This window comes from Motacilla alba, chromosome 2 (genome assembly GCF_015832195.1).
Source record: "Motacilla alba alba isolate MOTALB_02 chromosome 2, Motacilla_alba_V1.0_pri, whole genome shotgun sequence".
Taxonomy (NCBI): Eukaryota; Metazoa; Chordata; class Aves; order Passeriformes; family Motacillidae; genus Motacilla; species Motacilla alba.
In genome coordinates, this window is record NC_052017.1 from 43,742,467 (window position 1) to 43,760,814 (window position 18,348).

Here is an 18,348-nt window from a genome sequence, read left to right on the forward strand (position 1 = left end):
ATTTTGTGAAGTCATTCTGGAATGAATGGGCAGCAGCACTGCCGGACTCTGGCAGAATGTGGTAGTTGGACTCCCAATCTTGAAGCCTCATCTGAAGACTGTGATTTTGCTGCTTGAGATTTTTTTCCATAAGACAGGGAATGTCCTGCTATAATTTGAAATACAGGAACCTTCCTTGTTCTTATTGAGGCATTCCCAGTGAGGTTTACCACTTCAAGGGAAACAGGATCCTTATACTATGGGATTGTGCTTGTAAATACCTTGTGGATAAAGCCAACCAGCCATGTTCTCCTTCCTGTTCTCTGCAGCCTTTCTTCCAAAAGGCTGCCTATGCCTTGATGCATCATTCATCTTATGACTGAGGCAGCAGCTCCTCCTGATCTCTGGCATAGGTGAAGTCAGCACATGAATATAATTGTCTGCACCTGGTAACATCGTAAGCAATAACAGAGCATGAGAAAACAGATGACATTAAGCTAAGAGATCAAGGCTTACCCCTTCTAAAAAGCAGGTTGAAATTTAATGTCGTGGTTGGTGTGATGTCCCAGAAGTTGGTGGAGGAGGATGCTGAGGAGTTCACTCCCCACCTCAGCAGAGGTGTCTGGTCACACAGGTAACTGTCCTTGTTTTCAGTTCCTGAACTGTGTCTGCCAGGTGGAAATGAGTGCAAAGGCATCAGAAAAGCACGGGAGCTTTGGGGTTTGTTTTACACAGAGCAGATAAACAATTGCCACTAGATGGGGCAGAAGAGGTATACAGGATTTACTGATCAGTGGAGACGCTTCCTGGAAGAATCCCCAGTTACCTTTACAGGCTCACAAAAAGTTAGAATGTTGAGCATTTTCTTTGTTTTACTCTATTTGTTGACTAATGAACAGAAGGGTGTAAACCTGTACAAAGTCCTTCTATAATGGAGCTGCTGTTTAGAATATGGAATATTTAAAAATTAAGCACAAATTACTATTTCTAAAGACTTGTATATGAGTAATTTAACTAGCATGCTCATTGATGAAAGTAGTACAATTTATTTAATTTTAGGCTATTAAAAAAATCCCTTCCTAGTATTACAGAGAGAATTATCTTGTACATTAAGGAAGTTGAAGTGTGATTTTTTGCCTATTGATAATATCTGAAATAGGAGAGAAAGGCTGTGACTTCTAAAGAAAGGAAGGTTATAGCATGAAGCTTAGAAATTGTGGGTAAATGGAAAGTAAACTCAAATACAGAATAAATACCATATTTCAAGTTTGAAAAAGGATGAGAGTTTCCTTTATAAGTTCATTATTCTGTAGCTAAAGCAGTACAGGATTAACAGCTGACTGTAAATTTTGACAATGGTATGTAACAAATATACTCATTAAAGAGAACAATTTCAATGATTTCATTTGAGACCATACTAGCTGTAGAAAATATATTGGGGGATTAGTGTCTTCGTAACCATTTTTAGACCAGTGTTTAAAATAAATTTTTATCATGATTCATTATATAAAACAACAGTTTCAAATAGGTTTTTTTCTTGTGCTTCTTCCCTTTTTCTCTGCTAGAATCTGCTTTTTTTCCAGTCTTGTGGTCAAGCATGTGACATAAATGAAAACTGTTTCTGGAAGGATTTTTCTGTCTTTTTCCATCTTGAGCATACAGGAGCTGGAGAAACCCTTTCATCCTCACCTCAGACAGTATTAAGTGTATTTAAACCTTAAGACTTGTTTCTGAACAAGTTCATAATTCAATGAGTGTATTTTCATACAGTTCATATATTCATTAAATGTGCATGTAGTTTTTTTTTTACAAGTGAGTTAATTGTGCTTCAGAAACAATTAGAGCAGCTTGACACAGAAATAAAATATACCACATAGAGGGAAATATGTGCATTTTGGTGCCTGAGTGCATTGCTTTGACTCCATCCTGGCACTCAAATTTTAAGCTTTATCTTTTTGAACAGAGGTTTAAAATTTTGGCATTTGAGATGCTATAATATTCAAAAAGGTTGAAAGATTATAATTTTTGTATTTGATGTTCATGTGCATGTCTGTGTATGGTCATGTTAGTAGTGTACTCATGAGAGGGTTCCTGTTTTTCTTCCTTATTGAAAGCATTGTTTTAGGGACTTTCTTTCCCTCTTGGGTGGTTTTTGCAAAATTAAATGTGGAACATACTAACAAACCCAGGCAGTAAGGAAAATGTTGCCTTAGAGGATCTTTGCTTGACTAGACACAGTTTTGGGAATTTTAGAAATTTTAGAGGAATGAGTTTTCATATTCCCTTGAATCCTTGCTCAGGTTGTAATCATCCCTAATTTTAGCCTGTCTGTGCTAGTCTGCCACTTAGTACCATGGCAAACAAAACACAGTTGTCAAACAGGGATTATCAGCTACAGCACTGCTCATGGTGTTTGGTAGATTACCATTTCCTTGTTGTCTTTCAACCAAGTGGGTTTTTTTTTTTTTTTATTTCTGTGATATGTTCTGTGCTGAGGTTGTGGTCTCCTGAGTCCTAAAGGTAGGAGAGAGATGTTCTTTCAAATGGTGAAGTGCTTGTTTGGCATCTTTATAACTTTACTTTGTCCAAGCTCTTGGGCACCTTAACATTTCTTAACTTAATTGTTTTTCCAGTGGTGGTTTTCCAGAACCTGGAAATGAAGACTGTCAATGAAAACTTGTTGTTCCTGGTCAATGAAAAGTTTTGGGACCTAGATGCAATATGCGTCTTAGGTGTTTTTCAAATTCGTTGCAGTAGCAGCAGCATAGACCTGTCAGCATGGTTGGTGTTCCCTGTGCAAGCTGGCGGATCCATTCATGAAGGGTCATGTGCTGTTTTGTGCTCGTTCTTGGCCTCCTCCTTCATGAGTGGTTTACCACATTCATCTCCCCATCAACCTCCCACCACTAAACAGCTGCCAGCTGCCTTGCCAGCTTCAAAACTGTTCATTTAATTTTGGAACAGACATCATGGTTTCACAATGGCACTACCAGAACCTGTTCTTGCTCTCATAGGGATGATACCTGCAGACATAACCCTAATTTCAGTGTTAATTTTAATGCATTCTGCTGTATGAAATACCTGACAGAAGAAAGGCCAGAGAGTTACTCCTGTCTTCTACTGATCCGGAGGATCAGCAGCCATACTGATCTCTGGGGCATGTAGTGCAAATAGCTGTTTTTCAGAATTTTGGTTTAGTCTCAGTTTCCTAATGGAAGGTGATTTTCTCTCTTAATAGGTATGTCCCATGGAACTACCACGAACCCCAGATGGGCACGTATGACTTTTTTGGTGGCAAAGATCTAGAGTATTTCCTGCAACTTGCCAATGACACTGGATTGCTTGTTATCCTGAGAGCTGGACCTTACATCTGTGCAGAATGGGACATGGTATACAACCTTTTGTAACAGCTCATTTCTAGGGTAAATCTAGTGCAAGTATTTCTTAAAATAGACAGACTTACTCATGGATATATCCTTAGACAAGAGTCTTGGTGTAGTGTGTTAAAATCCATGCATCCTAAGTGACTTATTACAATACAAAGTTACTCTGTTTTTTTTTCATTAGGAATTACTACTTTCTTGTAGACAATCAGTTTTCCTGTCTCAGTATATGTCTTGATAAGAGGCTAAATTCTTCTTAGGATTCCTAAATATGTCACTGTTTCCCTTTCTTTTCCCAGGGAGGTCTTCCTGCATGGCTGTTGGAAAAGAAATCTATTGTTCTCAGGTCTTCTGATTCAGGTAGAGGCATCAGAAAAGGCCATTAAAAATACACTGTAGCAGCAAGGCAACTTTCTGTTTGAGGCCATTACTAGATAATTCATATTTCAGCTCAAGTTTTCTTGTGAGTAAAATCTTAAATACTTTTAATTAGAAGTGTGCATTCAGAAAGTGTGTAGAACAATCAAAGTTGGGGAGAAAGTTTCCGAGGTATTGTCAAGTTGGTGCCAAGAGGGGAATCATTGTCACCATTGAGGAAAAGACAGCTTCAGCTTTGAGGTTTTTGGATTTGCCACAGCCACTCATAATGGGGACCTTCTTGGCTGGTCAGTGTGCAATCCAGAATGAGTTACAGCATTCTCATGTGCTCCTGTTAAGAACCAGACATGGGAGAATGAGATGAGACAGGAGATTAATGTGTTTATTGGGGTGAATGTAGGGGATGAACATATAGATATCATATCCAACTTCAGTTCTGCTGACTGTGGTTAAATTATCTATTTAAAAAATAGTACATAGATCAACAGTTGAATTTGTTTGAAATGCATTAGGACAACTTGTGAGAGATAATGAAGTCCTTTTGATAATTTTCCAAGTTCATCTGTATTTAAATGTTTTATTTCTTAGTAAACTGTACTGGAAGCTGTATTTATGAACAAGTATTTCTTAATCATACTGTATTTATGAACAAGTAGAAGAGCACATTTGTTCAAGTATAAGAGCAATCTGTTAATTAAATGCTGTTCATAATTTACATAATTGAACGCTACATAAAGATGACCCATATGTAATTTAAAACAAAATTAGAAAAAGGCAGAAAAGTTGTGAAACATATATACTTTGTGTATCACAGATTACTTGAAAGCGGTAGAGAGATGGATGGGTGTCCTTTTGCCAAAGATGAGGCCTTATCTCTATCAAAATGGGGGTCCAATCATCATGGTGCAGGTAACTTCCTGAAAATCAGATGAACCCAAGCAGCATGAATGCTTATACTGCTCTTGCAGACATACCATGGGTCTTGGGTGGTGGTGTCAAAGGTATTCCTTAAGTTTCAGGTAGCTGCAAGATTCTGATGAAATACCTTATTCTAAAGAACTGAATCCACTGTTTCTAGGACTCAGAGAGCCCTCATCTGCTCTGTCAAAGTTGTTTCCCACAGCTGCATAAAGCAATAGAGGGAACTTATGCAGCTTTTTAGATCTGAGGTTTGTGGCAATTCTCACATAAAGCCAAAATGCATACAGTTGCCTGAAACAATCTGACAGGAAAAAGGGGAATAAGAATACTCTTAGATACAAGAAAAAGCAGTATGGAGTAAGTCTAATTTAGCACCTAACTTAAGTTGTAAATGTTTCAGGACACAATTTTGTATGTTCACGGTGAGTAGCTTCTGTCCTAAACTCCTTCTAGACAGATGTGTGGGACTGATTGTCCTATATTTGTAGTATTTGATCATAACAAAGCTTTATTTCAATTTCTTTAAACTCCCTGATTGGCACAGGATGGGATAAAAGACCCTTCTTGTAATACGCCCGAGATAATTTTGTTGAACAGTGTGTTTTGTCTGTTGAGCAGAAGCACTGGACAAAATTATTCATTGTCAGAAATAAGATGCTTATGACAGGATTTTCAGAAATAACCTTCAGGATTGGAACCTGTTATATTTGGAGCTGAAAAGTTCATCTCCTTGGAAAAGGGGCAAGATGAGTACCTCCCAGTAGTAGCACAGTTGTTCTCCCTGAAATCCTTTTGAGTCCGTTTCAGGGCTTTGTGGTTCATGTGAACCCTTTGTAGATGTCTCTGTTCTCAATGTCCAGTTTTGTTGTAGTTTTGATCATTTCACAACCTGTTCTGTGGTTTTATTGGTCTCCTTGGGAGGTGGTTTATAGATCTCAGATTTTAATAGAGACTCTATTATGATCACTGTAGCTAAACAGATGCTTTGGGGAGGGACAGAATTTTGCAGAAAAATGGCTTAGCTCTGCACACTGATGGGTCCACTGTAAAGTAGAGTTGAGAGGAATGAGTCTTGTCTTCTCATACTCCTCAGATCTGGAGTTAAAATGACATTTTCAACATTGCTATCAAAGGAAGAAGAGGGTTGGATTTGTGCTTTCTCTTTTGTTATCAGATGCAAACTGAATTGGCTATGGCTTTACTGACTTGCTTTTACTCTACAGGTAGAGAACGAGTACGGAAGCTACTTCGCTTGTGACTACAACTACCTGCGCTTCCTTCTGAAGCTCTTTCGCCTGCATCTTGGGGATGAGGTGGTGCTCTTCACAACTGATGGTGCAAGCCAGTTTCACTTGAAATGTGGGGCTCTTCAGGGTCTTTATGCAACGGTGGACTTTGCTCCAGGTTGGAGACTGCTGTTTGATTCCAAAAATTCTGAGCTCTGTGTGTTTGTGGCAGAACAAACTGACTTTACTGCTTGCCAAACTTGCCTGCTTTGTTTAAAATTTAAACGGCTTTGTTTAAATTTTGTTTAAAATACACAGGCATTTATGTGTATTTGAAGTACTCCTAAACATACAAGAATCACTCATGAGCACCCAGTTAGAAAATCATAATCACTTCCTTGCATCTTGAAATCATGAATAGCCAATTTACTCTGCTCACAGCACATATTTCCTAAAAATTAGCAATAATAGTTGGCATTGATTCCTTGTATTTTTTTAATACTCCTTTTTGGTGTTGGGTTTTTTTAATGTCCTCTGTCTGTCCTGGAATCCAGACATCCAAACAAATTTCTTTCTATGCCAGAAGTTATTAGAACAAAAAAAATACTGTTGAATATCATCATTAGAAATGTACACACTGCTACGATTTGCTGTGCTATAGGTCTGAAGAATGGCTAAGCCTTAGTAGTGTGATCAGAGAGTATCCTTTTGATAGGAGAGTTAAGGATTTAAATGTTCGTATACTGCATGGACTTGACAAAATAGGCTTAAGGCACAAGAAACAAACTCCAAGACAGATGTTTTCGGGTTTTTTTATTGTGCAGCCTCTTCTGTACCTTACTGTCTATACAGTCAAACACATGTGCTTAGCAGGGATCTGTTTTCTTGCAAGTTGAATGAAATTGTGGATGTCTTCACATGTATCCTTTATGCGATGGTGAGCCACTCATCAGAGAAGTTATTTCCAGCCATATGGCTTGAGCCACTAGGAGTGATCAAAAGTGAAACACCTCTTTAGAGATTGCCTGGTTTCTACTCTTCCCCGTAGCCTTGGTAACGTAACCCCAGACTTGGACTTTCCAATGATCAATAGCAATTCTGACACATCTCAGACTTCTTTGTGCCAGGATGCCATTTCTGAGAAAAGCTGGGTTTTCAAAAGATATGTCTCAAAAGCAAAGACACATTCACAGGCATGCATATGTGCATGTATATATTTAAAATAAGTTTTGCAAGTTAAACATCAGAATCAAAAGTATTGATTCCTGTGTTTGCTGGAGCAGCTTTTTTGTCATGATTTTTGCTAGGCTGGAAGGGAGATAAGGCACCGATTTCAATAAAATGATGGACCCAGAAAATCATGGATACAGCAACTCAGTTTTATTTCTTTCTGTTTATAGGTGGCAATGTCACAGCAGCATTCTTAGCTCAAAGGAGCAGTGAACCAAAGGGCCCTTTGGTATGTGTTTTCAATTAAACTTTTTGTATCATGTCTAATCTTGAAGTTGTTAATCAGAGAGGGATTGACAGCAGTGCATTGAACAATTTTAGGGACCTGTTGATGAAGACATAATTTCCAAGCCAGAAAAAATGAATAGAGGAGCTTCGCTGTGTGTTTGTCAAATCCACATTAACTGCTGCTCTGCAAATGCTATTTTAGTCTCAAAAAGTAATGATTTTGCTTCAGTAGTTTTCCTTGCTAAGACAGATGTTTACAAAGCAGCGGAAACGCTAAGGATGGTTAGACAAGTTAGTGAGATATGTGTGTAGGTAGAAGTTAAAAGCAGAATTAAAAGGGCAGATTAAAAGTTGTTTCCTGTTTTCAGCAACCCCAGAGGTTTTATACAAGCTATAGTAGGTTGTGAGAACACTGGAAGCCATTTTGAGAAAGAGAGAAGGCCCACTGAGGGTACAAGATTATCTCTGTGCTAAGGAGTTGTTTAGAAAGCAATTTGAAATATTTTTCATTACATCCAGTTTTTGTATGCTATTCTGCAGAGAATATGTTGATCATTTATTTGAATGCCAAGCATCTGAAACACAGCCTTGTTGCCAGGTTCCCAGGAAATCCATACTCTTTGATGCTTAAGCAATTGTTTTCAAAATGTCCCTATAAAATGATTGAAACAATCCTTTAATTCCTTTGACCTGTAGTCTGCTGAAAAGGACTGATCTAGTATGTACTTTGCTGTATTTATAGTAGCTTAAAACTGACACAAATTAGTCAAGGTGCCTTTTTTTCCTTCCCTCTTACAGTTAGGAACCTTAATTCACATTACATTCTGTTCTTGTTCCCTCTTCATGTTTTCCCTTCCTCTTTTGCCCTTCCTCCTTTCAGGTTAATTCTGAGTTTTATACTGGATGGTTGGATCACTGGGGGCACCGTCATTCTGTTGTGCCCGCACAAACTATAGCTAAAACACTTAATGAAATCCTGGCACGTGGTGCTAACGTTAACCTGTAAGTGTGCGTTCAACAGAGCTTAATTTTGGGGGGATTTCTTTTCCCAGTTCAGCAAAACCTGATTTTCTTTCTTTTTAGGTACATGTTTATAGGTGGGACTAACTTTGCCTATTGGAATGGTAAGAAATTATTTAAATTATACTAACGGTGGAGGGGAGCTGTTTATGAATTAGGTAGTAATATATTTTGTGAAAGAATAAATTTTGCCTACTTGCACATGGCAAAAGACATGACTGCACTAGCTGTTCTTTGTTTATTGCCAACATGTTGTACCAAACCCACATGGTATTTGTCTTTTACAAGGCTACTTCTGCTTCACTTGGTGCTGTGAAACAGCTGGAACACAGATAAATGTGTTTCTCTTCAGAATGTTTCACGGAGTGGTGTAAGATCACAAGGACATTATCCTCCTTCAGGAACAGTTTTTTATGCCAAATCCCAAACATCAAGGCCTACGCTGAATCTAAAAATGTAGCAGAATCTGTCTGTAATCGGAAAGAATTCTGACAGTTGATACCTTTGGAAAAAAAAAATCTCTTCCACTGTTTTATTGCTTTTTCTTTTTTCCTCCTCCCCTAGGTGCTAATATGCCTTATATGCCTCAGCCCACTAGTTATGACTATGATGCTCCCCTGAGCGAGGCGGGAGATCTGACAGAAAAGTATTTTGCCTTGAGAAAAGTCATTGGTATGGTGAGTGTCCCCAGGATATTTTTAGAATGGTTCTTTGAAGTATTCCTGGTGTACTCCAAACTCTCTTGTTTTTCTGTTGGTGTAATTTACTCCTCAGCGTACTGTTTTCTGCAGTTGGGGGAAGTGAAATGGAACAAGACAATTAGGCCAACTTAACTGCTTCTCGTTACAAAAAGCAAAAGATCTTGCACCTCTCTAGCTATTCTTTCTGTCCCAGTGGCTTCCTCCTTCCCTTTGGAAGAGAGGATGTGGGTGTAGGTCTGATGCTGACATGGTTCAGCTCTCCTTTTTTTCTATATTTGTTTTCTCTCAAGGTCAGTAAGGTGAATCAGCTCACTCAGTAGGATGAGAGCCAGTGCTGCCACAAAGGGAGCAGAGGGAGATGGGAAAGGTTTGGCTGGGAGTAGAGATGGAAGGAGGAGTGTACAGAGCTTTTTCCTTGCAGCATCAGTCAGCCATTCAGTCAGCTTAGGCTGATGACCTGATGTCAGCCCAATCTGTGCTGCAGTTTAGTGCTTTGTCTGTCTGTCCCAAACTTCATGTTGAGGTTTTGGGCCTCTGAGAAAGACCAGGCTTACTCAAAAGAACACATCTTGGTTTTGTGTTTTCACAAACTGCAGCTAGTGGGTGGGACCAGCTTTGGGTTGCTGTAAAAATGTGCAGTGTCCCCACAAATGGAGATTGAAGTAGAACATGGAACCTGTGTCTGGGTTTTGAATAGCCTTGCATTGGAGGCCGTTCAGATGAGGCTTAAAAACCAGTTCCATGTGAACCCCAAGGCTCAGTCAGGCTTGTAGTCACTATCCTGTTGCATACCAGCAACATTCCTATTCACTAGAAGACATTTTTATTCTGAGAGTAGATCTCCCAAAAGTGTACTACACTTTCTCTAGGGTTGAGAATGCCTTTATCTCTTTAACTGTGGAAGGCCTGCTGTGGATTTTTTTTTTCAATTTCACCATTATCCCTAAGCCTGATGGGATAAATTGATGGGATAATTTTGATGGCCTTTCCAAGGGGAGTTTCTTGTCTTGATACAGCTTTTCTCACCAGAGAAATCCACAAACTTCCTGATTTTGAGTTGTTTTCTTCAAGGTGAAAGACCCCTCTCTGAGATGTAAGTAGTGTTCTAGTACAGTGAGAGAGTCTTGATAAGATGTGAAATGTTCACTATAACCACATGTGTCATTTTTTGGTTGGTTTGTTTCTTACTTTGCCTGTCCATAGATTTTCAGTGAAGTTTTCCTGTCACTGCTGTGGATTCTAAGCCTGTAACAATTGATCTACTCAGTTGCAGTTTGAGGTGAAGCTGATGAAAGAAAATAAAGTTACCTGTAACATGACCGTGTTCAACATGTTAGCTGTGCTACAAGAATAACATTAAAGTCTTCCTTTACAGCTTCCATTAGTTAAAAAATGTAATGAAGAATTTCAGTTGACAGTTTCTTTCAATTGGTGACGCATTCTTTTAATTTTTACCATTGGGGCTGAAATTTCCTGCTTTTGGTTTCTCCTCTTCGATGAATACAACTTTTGTTTTCTTTAAATCTGGGTATCTTGATTGTGTTCCAATACAAAGGAGAAGAAATTAACTTCTTACTGGAAATGTAAATCAGGCTTTCATCCATCCATAACTGACACTTGACAGGGTAGCATTGGGAATTAATTGCTGTGGTCTGTTAAAAACAAGACACAAAGCCTCCAGCTAAACCAAAAACCCTCTCAGCCCCTAATCAAATTTATTTTAAAAAAACCCTGACAAGGTAAGCACTCCAAAGTCACCAAATTTGCAGATAGAGACACTCTTCACAAGGTTGGTCTTTTATATGTATTTATTAGAATGTAGGCTTGGATTGCTTGTTCATATGGGTATCTCATCTGCAGTTTTTTCTCTAATATGCAGACAGGCCATGTCTAGTTAATGAAAGAACAGATGGGAAGAGTGGCTATTAAATAATGGCAGGAGGGAGAGAAGGGGATGATGGCAAGGAGAAAAGAAGATTGTAGGCACAGAAAGGAGAAGGCCAAGGTACTGGGCAGAAAGCCACTGTCTGGTCTGCCACATCTCAAAGGTGTCCAGGAAAGTAGTGAGTGAGTGGAGGACCTTCATCCCTTCTCTCTGCTGGTTTCTGGTGGTTATTCTTAAAAGTATAGGACAAGAAGCAACCAGAAGGAGATGGGTGGTCAGAGCATTTCTTTGTCATGTTTCCCTGTGAGTGACTGAACAGTTGTCTAGAACAGGAACAGAGAGAAGCTAAAGATGGGACTTCAGGGGTTCATGGAGCTGTGGTCTCCAGGCCTGTTTCTCAATGACCCCAGCCCAGGCAGTAATGCAGTAGCAGGTGGTGGTGGTGGAGTATTGAAACACTGAAAGGAAAGGCACAAGAGGCTAGAAATTCCTATAAGGAAGTGTGGCTCACAAAGGGTCAGATGGAAATACTGTCTTGCAGGTTTGTAAAGGTTCACTCAAGCTCCCATGAACTGGGAGAGGACTGCAGGAAAGCTGTGGAAGAGAGTAACTAGGCTGTAGCCACAGGAGGGCTCCAAGGGCATTGGGAATTTTGGTAGTTCACTTTGTTCATTATGTTCATTTTTACCTTTACATAATGTTGAATGGTTATTAAAAATTGTTCACCATATGTGATCAAGTCAAATTTTTTCTTTTGAAAAAAAAAACCCCTCCATCTGAAGACTAGATGTAGCTCTAACCTTTAGGGAGGTTATTAGCCAAAGTTATAATTCTGTTAGCTGTGAAGTGTAAAGTGAGAATTCTGTTAAAGTGTGTTTGTATTTAACTTGTGTGTGTGTGTGTGTGTTTTTTCTCCTTCTCTTTCTAGTATAAGGAGTTACCAGAAGGTCTCATTCCTCCAACAACACCCAAATTTGCATACGGGAAGGTTCACTTGCAGAAGGTAAATTAACGCCTGTAATACACTGTGTATCTTTTCATAATGCTCTCGGTTTGCTTTTTATTAAAAATATTTATGAGGGTGTCACAACAGGCTCTAGATATCCTACAAAATAATGAGGAAAACCTTGCAAGCAAACTTTGAGGAAGGAGGGAGCAGAGTTTGGGAGTTAGGAATCATGCCCATATTAGGAAATTATCAAAGGCATCTTACCTGGCTGTAAAAAGATAGTGTTTACAATATACAGTATGTGCCTGAAGCTTTGCTGAACTGAAATTAATATATTATTAACACAACAGATTCATAGTTGTTAAAGATAACTCATGTATCAGTAATGTAGTTGGGGGAATGTTACCATGAGACTTACAACAAGGTGTTTCTGTAGCTGCTGATGCCTCTAAAGTGGAAGGAAAAGTGGATATGTATATTTGAAACAATTCCAGGCATTTAAATTTTCAATGTGGAACATTTTTGATAAATTTGAAAGTCTTATTGATAAAGTTTCTCACAAGATCTGTAGCTGATGAGAGAAATTAAATTTGTTTCCTGCTGAGGGACAAGCACACAGAACTAAGCACTCAGAACCCAGCCTGTCTGACAATAGTGGTGTAGCTGGTCAGCTCACAAGTATCTGGGGTTTGACCGTAGCACCATCATTTTGGGACCAAGGACAATTTTTTGTGAGATGCATTTGAGAACTAGGTTCCTGCAGTGAGTGAAGTGGATGGTTTAATGGGCAACAGAGGAGACTGCAGGTTTGAACTTGGCTATATTCTTTCTGCTGGGCACAGACAAGTTTTGAGATGGAGGATTTCTGCAATTGATGTGCTGGATGCTGTAACTCCTAATGCTTTGATTCATACTCTGTAATTTCAACTTGGCAGTTATTTTTCCAGTTTGTCTTGTATCTCATCTCTGCAGCTGAAGCATTGCAAAATTTAGTAGTGATAAGGCTTTGCAGGCATTTTCAAGTCATTCCGCTCAAGTGGTGGGCAGAAGAACTTTTTGCATAAAAGTGGTTCATCTGTTAAGTTGAAAGAGATCTGTATCACTTTCAACAACCTTTGAGTGTCTTCTTCCCATATGAGGTTTCACTGAACTGTCAGTAGTGACTAATTATAGACTCTTATCGCTACACCCACCACCGTGGCTGCTGTCTTTGGTTGCGAGCACTTGGCAGCCCAGTTATCAGATATTGACTCTCTCCTCTTGTCATGGGTCATGGCTCTCAGGTAAGGCTGTCCAGTTTCAGTAGAATGAAGAACTTTCTCTTTCATGCCTTCAAGAAATGAGTGCCGCTGGACTCTCACAAGAGTCAGATGACCAAACTTGCTCAAATATTGCATCTTTGACCTGACCTGCCCCTTCTACACTTTGTGATTTTTTGGGAGGAAATGTTTCACTCTCCAGACAACAGTTTTAGGAATGCAGATAGCATGTCTAAACTGCCAGATCTAAGGTTCCTGTCATGCTTGTGCATATACTGCCATCAGCACTGAGAGCCTCTGGAGCTATTTTTTGTGAAGAAGGTGGCCTTTTGCTCTGTGACCCACTGCTTAGCTTCAGCAGTAGTTTGTTTTGCTGGACTGCAACACAAGTCGAGTCTCCAATCGCAGAGGGTTTGTACTGTGCTAGCCCAAACCTGCCTTCCCATCTCCATTCTAGCTCCAGCTGGAACCAGTTCCAATGCACCTTGTTGTGTGAAGAAGCCTTAATGTATTTTGGCGAATATCAGAGAGGGAATATTCTAAATAATAGCACTTAGCTTTGGTAACAGTAAACTTCCTAGCTGTGTCATTTGCAGTGACAGTCAGTGCTCACACAGGTACTGTGTGGATCTTCACTCTCCAGCTGAGGTCCAGCAGTCAGTCTGCCGCAGAGAGCATTGAATCTACTCCAGTGAACCAACTCCCCTGACACTTTTGCAAGAAAGGATGAGAGAAAGGAGACTGGAGTATTTCAGGGGTCATATGATGTACTTTACAGAGGTACATGTAACCAGAGCAGGATGTTCTCTGTCTTTTTTTTCTCAAGATATTCTGTGGCAGTTCAGTCCTTAAGTACCAACTCCCCTGATGAGACAATTGTTCATTTTCGCTATTGATTTATTTTAAAGAAACCTCTTGGGTGGGAAAAATACAGTTTATTAAAAGATGCTGGAAACATTGACATTGCTATGTAAGAGCAAAGGCAGGAAAGCAGGAGATATGGAAAAAATCTTGTAGTATAGATGCAGAAGAAAAGTGTTGAAGATGAGGAACAGGGGCAAGCAAAGGCAGAACCACAGTAGATGGGCTCAAGAAGTGTGAACAAGATGATAGGTTTTAAGGACTTAAGCCCCAGAACTTGGGAAGCATTCTTTCCAGAGGGGAGTAAATGAATCTTAGTTCCTGCAATGTGTCCACGTGGCTTTGCAGGCTTGTGAGCAGGTGGTAGTTTCTGGTTACCACTTGGGGGGCCCTGAGAAGTGCTTGGTCACAAGGAAGTGCTTGCCCTAGCACAGCAGCCTGCAGAGTTATAAGTTCTGGAAAAGTATTCAGTTCTTAAAATGTGGAGAGCTCGAGCAATAGCAAGTAGCAGGTGTGTGTTTGGGCTAGAAAGGGGTTAAGCAAACAGGATGCTGCCTGTAGTTGATATTCCTGTTGGAGCTATTTCATTCCTTTTTTCTTTCGTGCTTGACTTTACACTTGGGTTTTGAAAACTTTGCTTTGGAGGATTAAAAAACCATTGCTTTTCTTTTAGCAGTCATCCGTTGTTTTACAGGTTGTTTTTAAAAAATCCTGACGATATTTGTAATTTTTAAGTTTACTGGTAAATTTCTCTTGTGGTACTGATTGCCCACTTAGTAGCAGTCAACAGGAATTTGCAGCAAGACTAGATCTTGTCTTGAAGGTTTTTTTTGTATGTACCGTTGAAGACTGAAAAGCTGAACAAAAATAAACTACTGAAGTTTCAAAGAAACAACCTTTTACCGATCCCTAAGTGAATCATCGGTGACCCAAATTCAGAATAGAAGCCCCTTTGGTAGCAGGGACTGAAAAAAAAAAAAGTCCAACAGGCACATGTACAAACTGCTAATACTCAGGTCAGCAAAGCACAAAGCAGCATTCATTGCCACTTAGCAGTTGATTTAAGTGACAGTCATGTCTTAATGCTGCTTGTATTCATTTTTGGTTTTGCTATCCACCTAGGGCTAAGACTATTAATGCCCATAGAATTGTTCAATTCTATAAATTACCTTTGTCAGTGTTTGTGCATCTCTTGCTTCACAGCTCTTGTTGAAGATCTGGTAGCTAAATCTCTCCTGTGGCCTGGCAAGTCCTGCATATTGCTGTAACAAAACTGGCTCCCTTGGAGGAGCACAAGATAAGGAGTGGATGATGTACGCAGTCTGGAATGTTTGAGAAATTTTACTGTATGAAAGATGATTGCTATTTTAGGTACAACTTTTAAACTGAAAACATAAGAGCAAGCTACTTTCATCAAAAATTTGCAAGCCGTGTTTGACCAGCAGTCTTCTTGCCCAAGTGAACGTGTTTAACTGTGGGCTAGTAAGGGTGACCCAACCTCCAGACAGTGTTGGTGTTACCTTTTATTTTCTTATGACTTGCTTGTTCCTAGCTAGAGTTAAGACAAGCTCATTTCAGAAGTCTGCTTAGATCTGTGTCTATATGGTTGTTGTGGTTTGATCCTGGTAGGCAGCTGAGCACCATGCAGCCGCTCATTCTTTCCCAGTAGGGTGGGGGAGAGAATCAGAAAGGTAGAGGTGTGAAAACTTGTGGGTTGAGATAAAGACAGTTGAGTAGGTAAGCAAAAACTGCACACATAAGTAAAGCAAAGTAAGGAGCTCATTTGCTACTACCTTTGCAGAGGGAGGCGTTCAGCCTTCCCCAGGGAAGCAGGGTTCCATTATAGAATCATAAATGTTGGAAAAAATCTCTAAGGTTACTGAGTCCAAGCATTAACCCAGCCACCACTATGTTCTTCACTAAACCATGTTCCAGAGTGCCACATCATGTGGCTTTCAAACAATTTGTGTGTGTTGGTTACTTGGCAAGATAAACACTGTCATGCCAAACATCTCTCCTTTCTCCTTTTTCCTGCAGCTTTTATTGCTGAGCATGACACCAATGGTACAGAATATCCCTTTGGTCAGTGGGGGTCAGCTGTCCTGGCTGTGTTCCCTCCCAGCTTCTTTAGCACTCCCAGCCTGCTCTCTGGTGAAAGAAGCATAAAAGTTTTTGAATCGGTGTAAGCCCTGCTCAGCAATGACCAAAATATCCCTGTGTTATCAGCAGTCTTAGCAAGAATCCAAAACACAGCCCCGTGCTAACTACTGTGAAGAAAATCAACTGTATCCCAGACAAAACTGCTGACTTAATTATGTGTACATAGACAATTCATGCTGGCTTCTCTTACATCACTGCAAAATATTGTATGTACATTCTAATATTTCAGTACAACTTTCATGTAAGTTCTGCAAAGGTTCAATATTTCTGTTATTGAAGTACCTTCAGAAGTTTGTACTGCTGTGAGTACTCTTACAGTATAGTTTTACATGACTTTAAGCACCTTTTTTTTCTTCTTTTTTAAGCATTTGATTTTAAATCTGGTATATGAGAGGTATTTGAATGTCTAATGTGTAGTTACCACTGAACAGTGATGATAATTCTGGGGAAACAGACTGACATCTTTCATGAAAAATCACATGCAATTGATTTTTTGAGTTTCTAAGACACTAGGCATATTGTCTGCATTTTAACTAACCTAAAACTGATGATGGTGTTTGAGAGAGAATCATAGATGGGTAGAATATTCCATAATGGCAATTAAAGGCAATTTAATTGTACCTATCTAAGTTCTGTCCTTATTCAGCAAGATATTTATGTGTGTGACCAGCCTAAACCTTGCTCCCAGTCTCATTAAAACCAGTCCAGCTACTTACATTACAACTTAATTACAGCCTTAGAGTTTCTAAAATCATTTAAGACTAAATAGGGTAAATTCGTCTTGGATGGCTTGTGATGGAATTAAGCTTTATCCCTACTTAGCTCAGAATGATGCCGGAGTAACTCAGTAGGAATCAGTGGCATTTTCCCTGGCTTGATTCCAAGTGTAACTGAGCAAAATTTAGGTAATATATTGCTGTGTATTAATCATGCAGAGTAGTTGTGTTTTTTTATACAACTTCTGTGAGAAACTCCTGGGGTAGTTCTAGTTAAATAATAAAGGGTCACTTTTATTTTTATGAATGCATAGCAAAATTAGAGCATCTGTTTTTATTAAAACACTGCTCTACATTTGGCATGTTTCTTTCAGAGTTCATCAGTTGTCTCTGCTATATTGTATTTTAAATGTCTGCAAGGATGGTGTAAAGATTTGTTAACTTTCTGGACGCGTGGAGGTAGCTGACTTGATGGCTGGATGTGCAAGCTGTTATATTTCAACTGAAACTTACTGACTTTCATGTATCTGCCTTTTCTGTGCTGCAGGCAGGCACTGTGTTGGAGGTTCTTGATGGACTGTCACGTTCTGGACCAGTGAGAAGCACTTACCCATTGACTTTTGTTGAGCTAAAGCAGGTGAGAATTCCTTCAGTAGGCACTTCGCAGTAATTTTGTGGAGTTTATTTAAACAATCCTCTGTGGTATTACTCTTCTTATGTCATGTCTTACGCTTTATCTAGCACACAAGTAATGGTATTATAAAGGTATCCTGGATTTTTGCATTGGAGACCTTTTCATATTCTATAGTACTGCTGTTTTGCACCTGAGGTTTTCCTCTTCCTGTGGATGTAGGTGTCTGTGTTGTCTCGGCATTCACCTTGATTTCTCTCCTCTCTGAAGTATTAATTTTCAGGTCTTAAATGGTGCTTTTTTTTTTAAATCGTCTTCATAGCCCTCTGCTGGATCTGCTTCAGTAGTTCTGTGTCCTCTTTTCCTGAGGAGTCCAGAACTGAACACAGCACTCCATATGTGGCCTCACCAGGGCTGAGTATAGGGGCGGGTTCATCTCCTTTGACCTGCTGTCCATGCTTTTCCTAATGTTCCCAGGATACCATCACCCTCTTTAGCCCCCAGGGCACTGCTGGCTCAGGAACAGCTTGTTGTCCACCAGGACCCCCAGGTCCTTCTTCACAGAGCTGCTTCCCAGCCCCCAGCCTGGGCTGGTGCATGGGGTTATTATTCCCCAAGTGCAGGGCCCTGCACTTGCCTTTGTTTGAAGTTTGTTATTTACCTCTCCACCCAACTCTCTAGCCTGCTAAGGTCTCAGGAATGACTATGACTTATTGTTGCCACATTTCTCCTCACGGAGAAAAGCAGGGCACAATTTTTCTCAATAATATTTCTGGGATTCGCATTCTCTGAACATCAGAGAAAGAAAACACAATTCTTAT

General features: G+C 39.7%; 1 protein-coding gene across 1 annotated transcript in view; it reads left to right on the forward strand.

The window, feature by feature from the left end:
- The window catches only part of GLB1 (galactosidase beta 1), a 40,610-nt gene that overhangs the window by 12,710 nt on the left and 9,552 nt on the right, over positions 1–18,348 (forward strand). The window contains exons 3-12 of the mRNA XM_038127576.1: positions 3,218–3,368; positions 3,662–3,722; positions 4,555–4,649; positions 5,885–6,065; positions 7,288–7,346; positions 8,226–8,347; positions 8,429–8,469; positions 8,930–9,042; positions 11,880–11,954; positions 17,444–17,533. Coding sequence (XP_037983504.1) covers positions 3,218–3,368; positions 3,662–3,722; positions 4,555–4,649; positions 5,885–6,065; positions 7,288–7,346; positions 8,226–8,347; positions 8,429–8,469; positions 8,930–9,042; positions 11,880–11,954; positions 17,444–17,533 — 988 coding nt within the window. The remainder of the gene's footprint in view (positions 1–3,217; positions 3,369–3,661; positions 3,723–4,554; positions 4,650–5,884; positions 6,066–7,287; positions 7,347–8,225; positions 8,348–8,428; positions 8,470–8,929; positions 9,043–11,879; positions 11,955–17,443; positions 17,534–18,348) is intronic.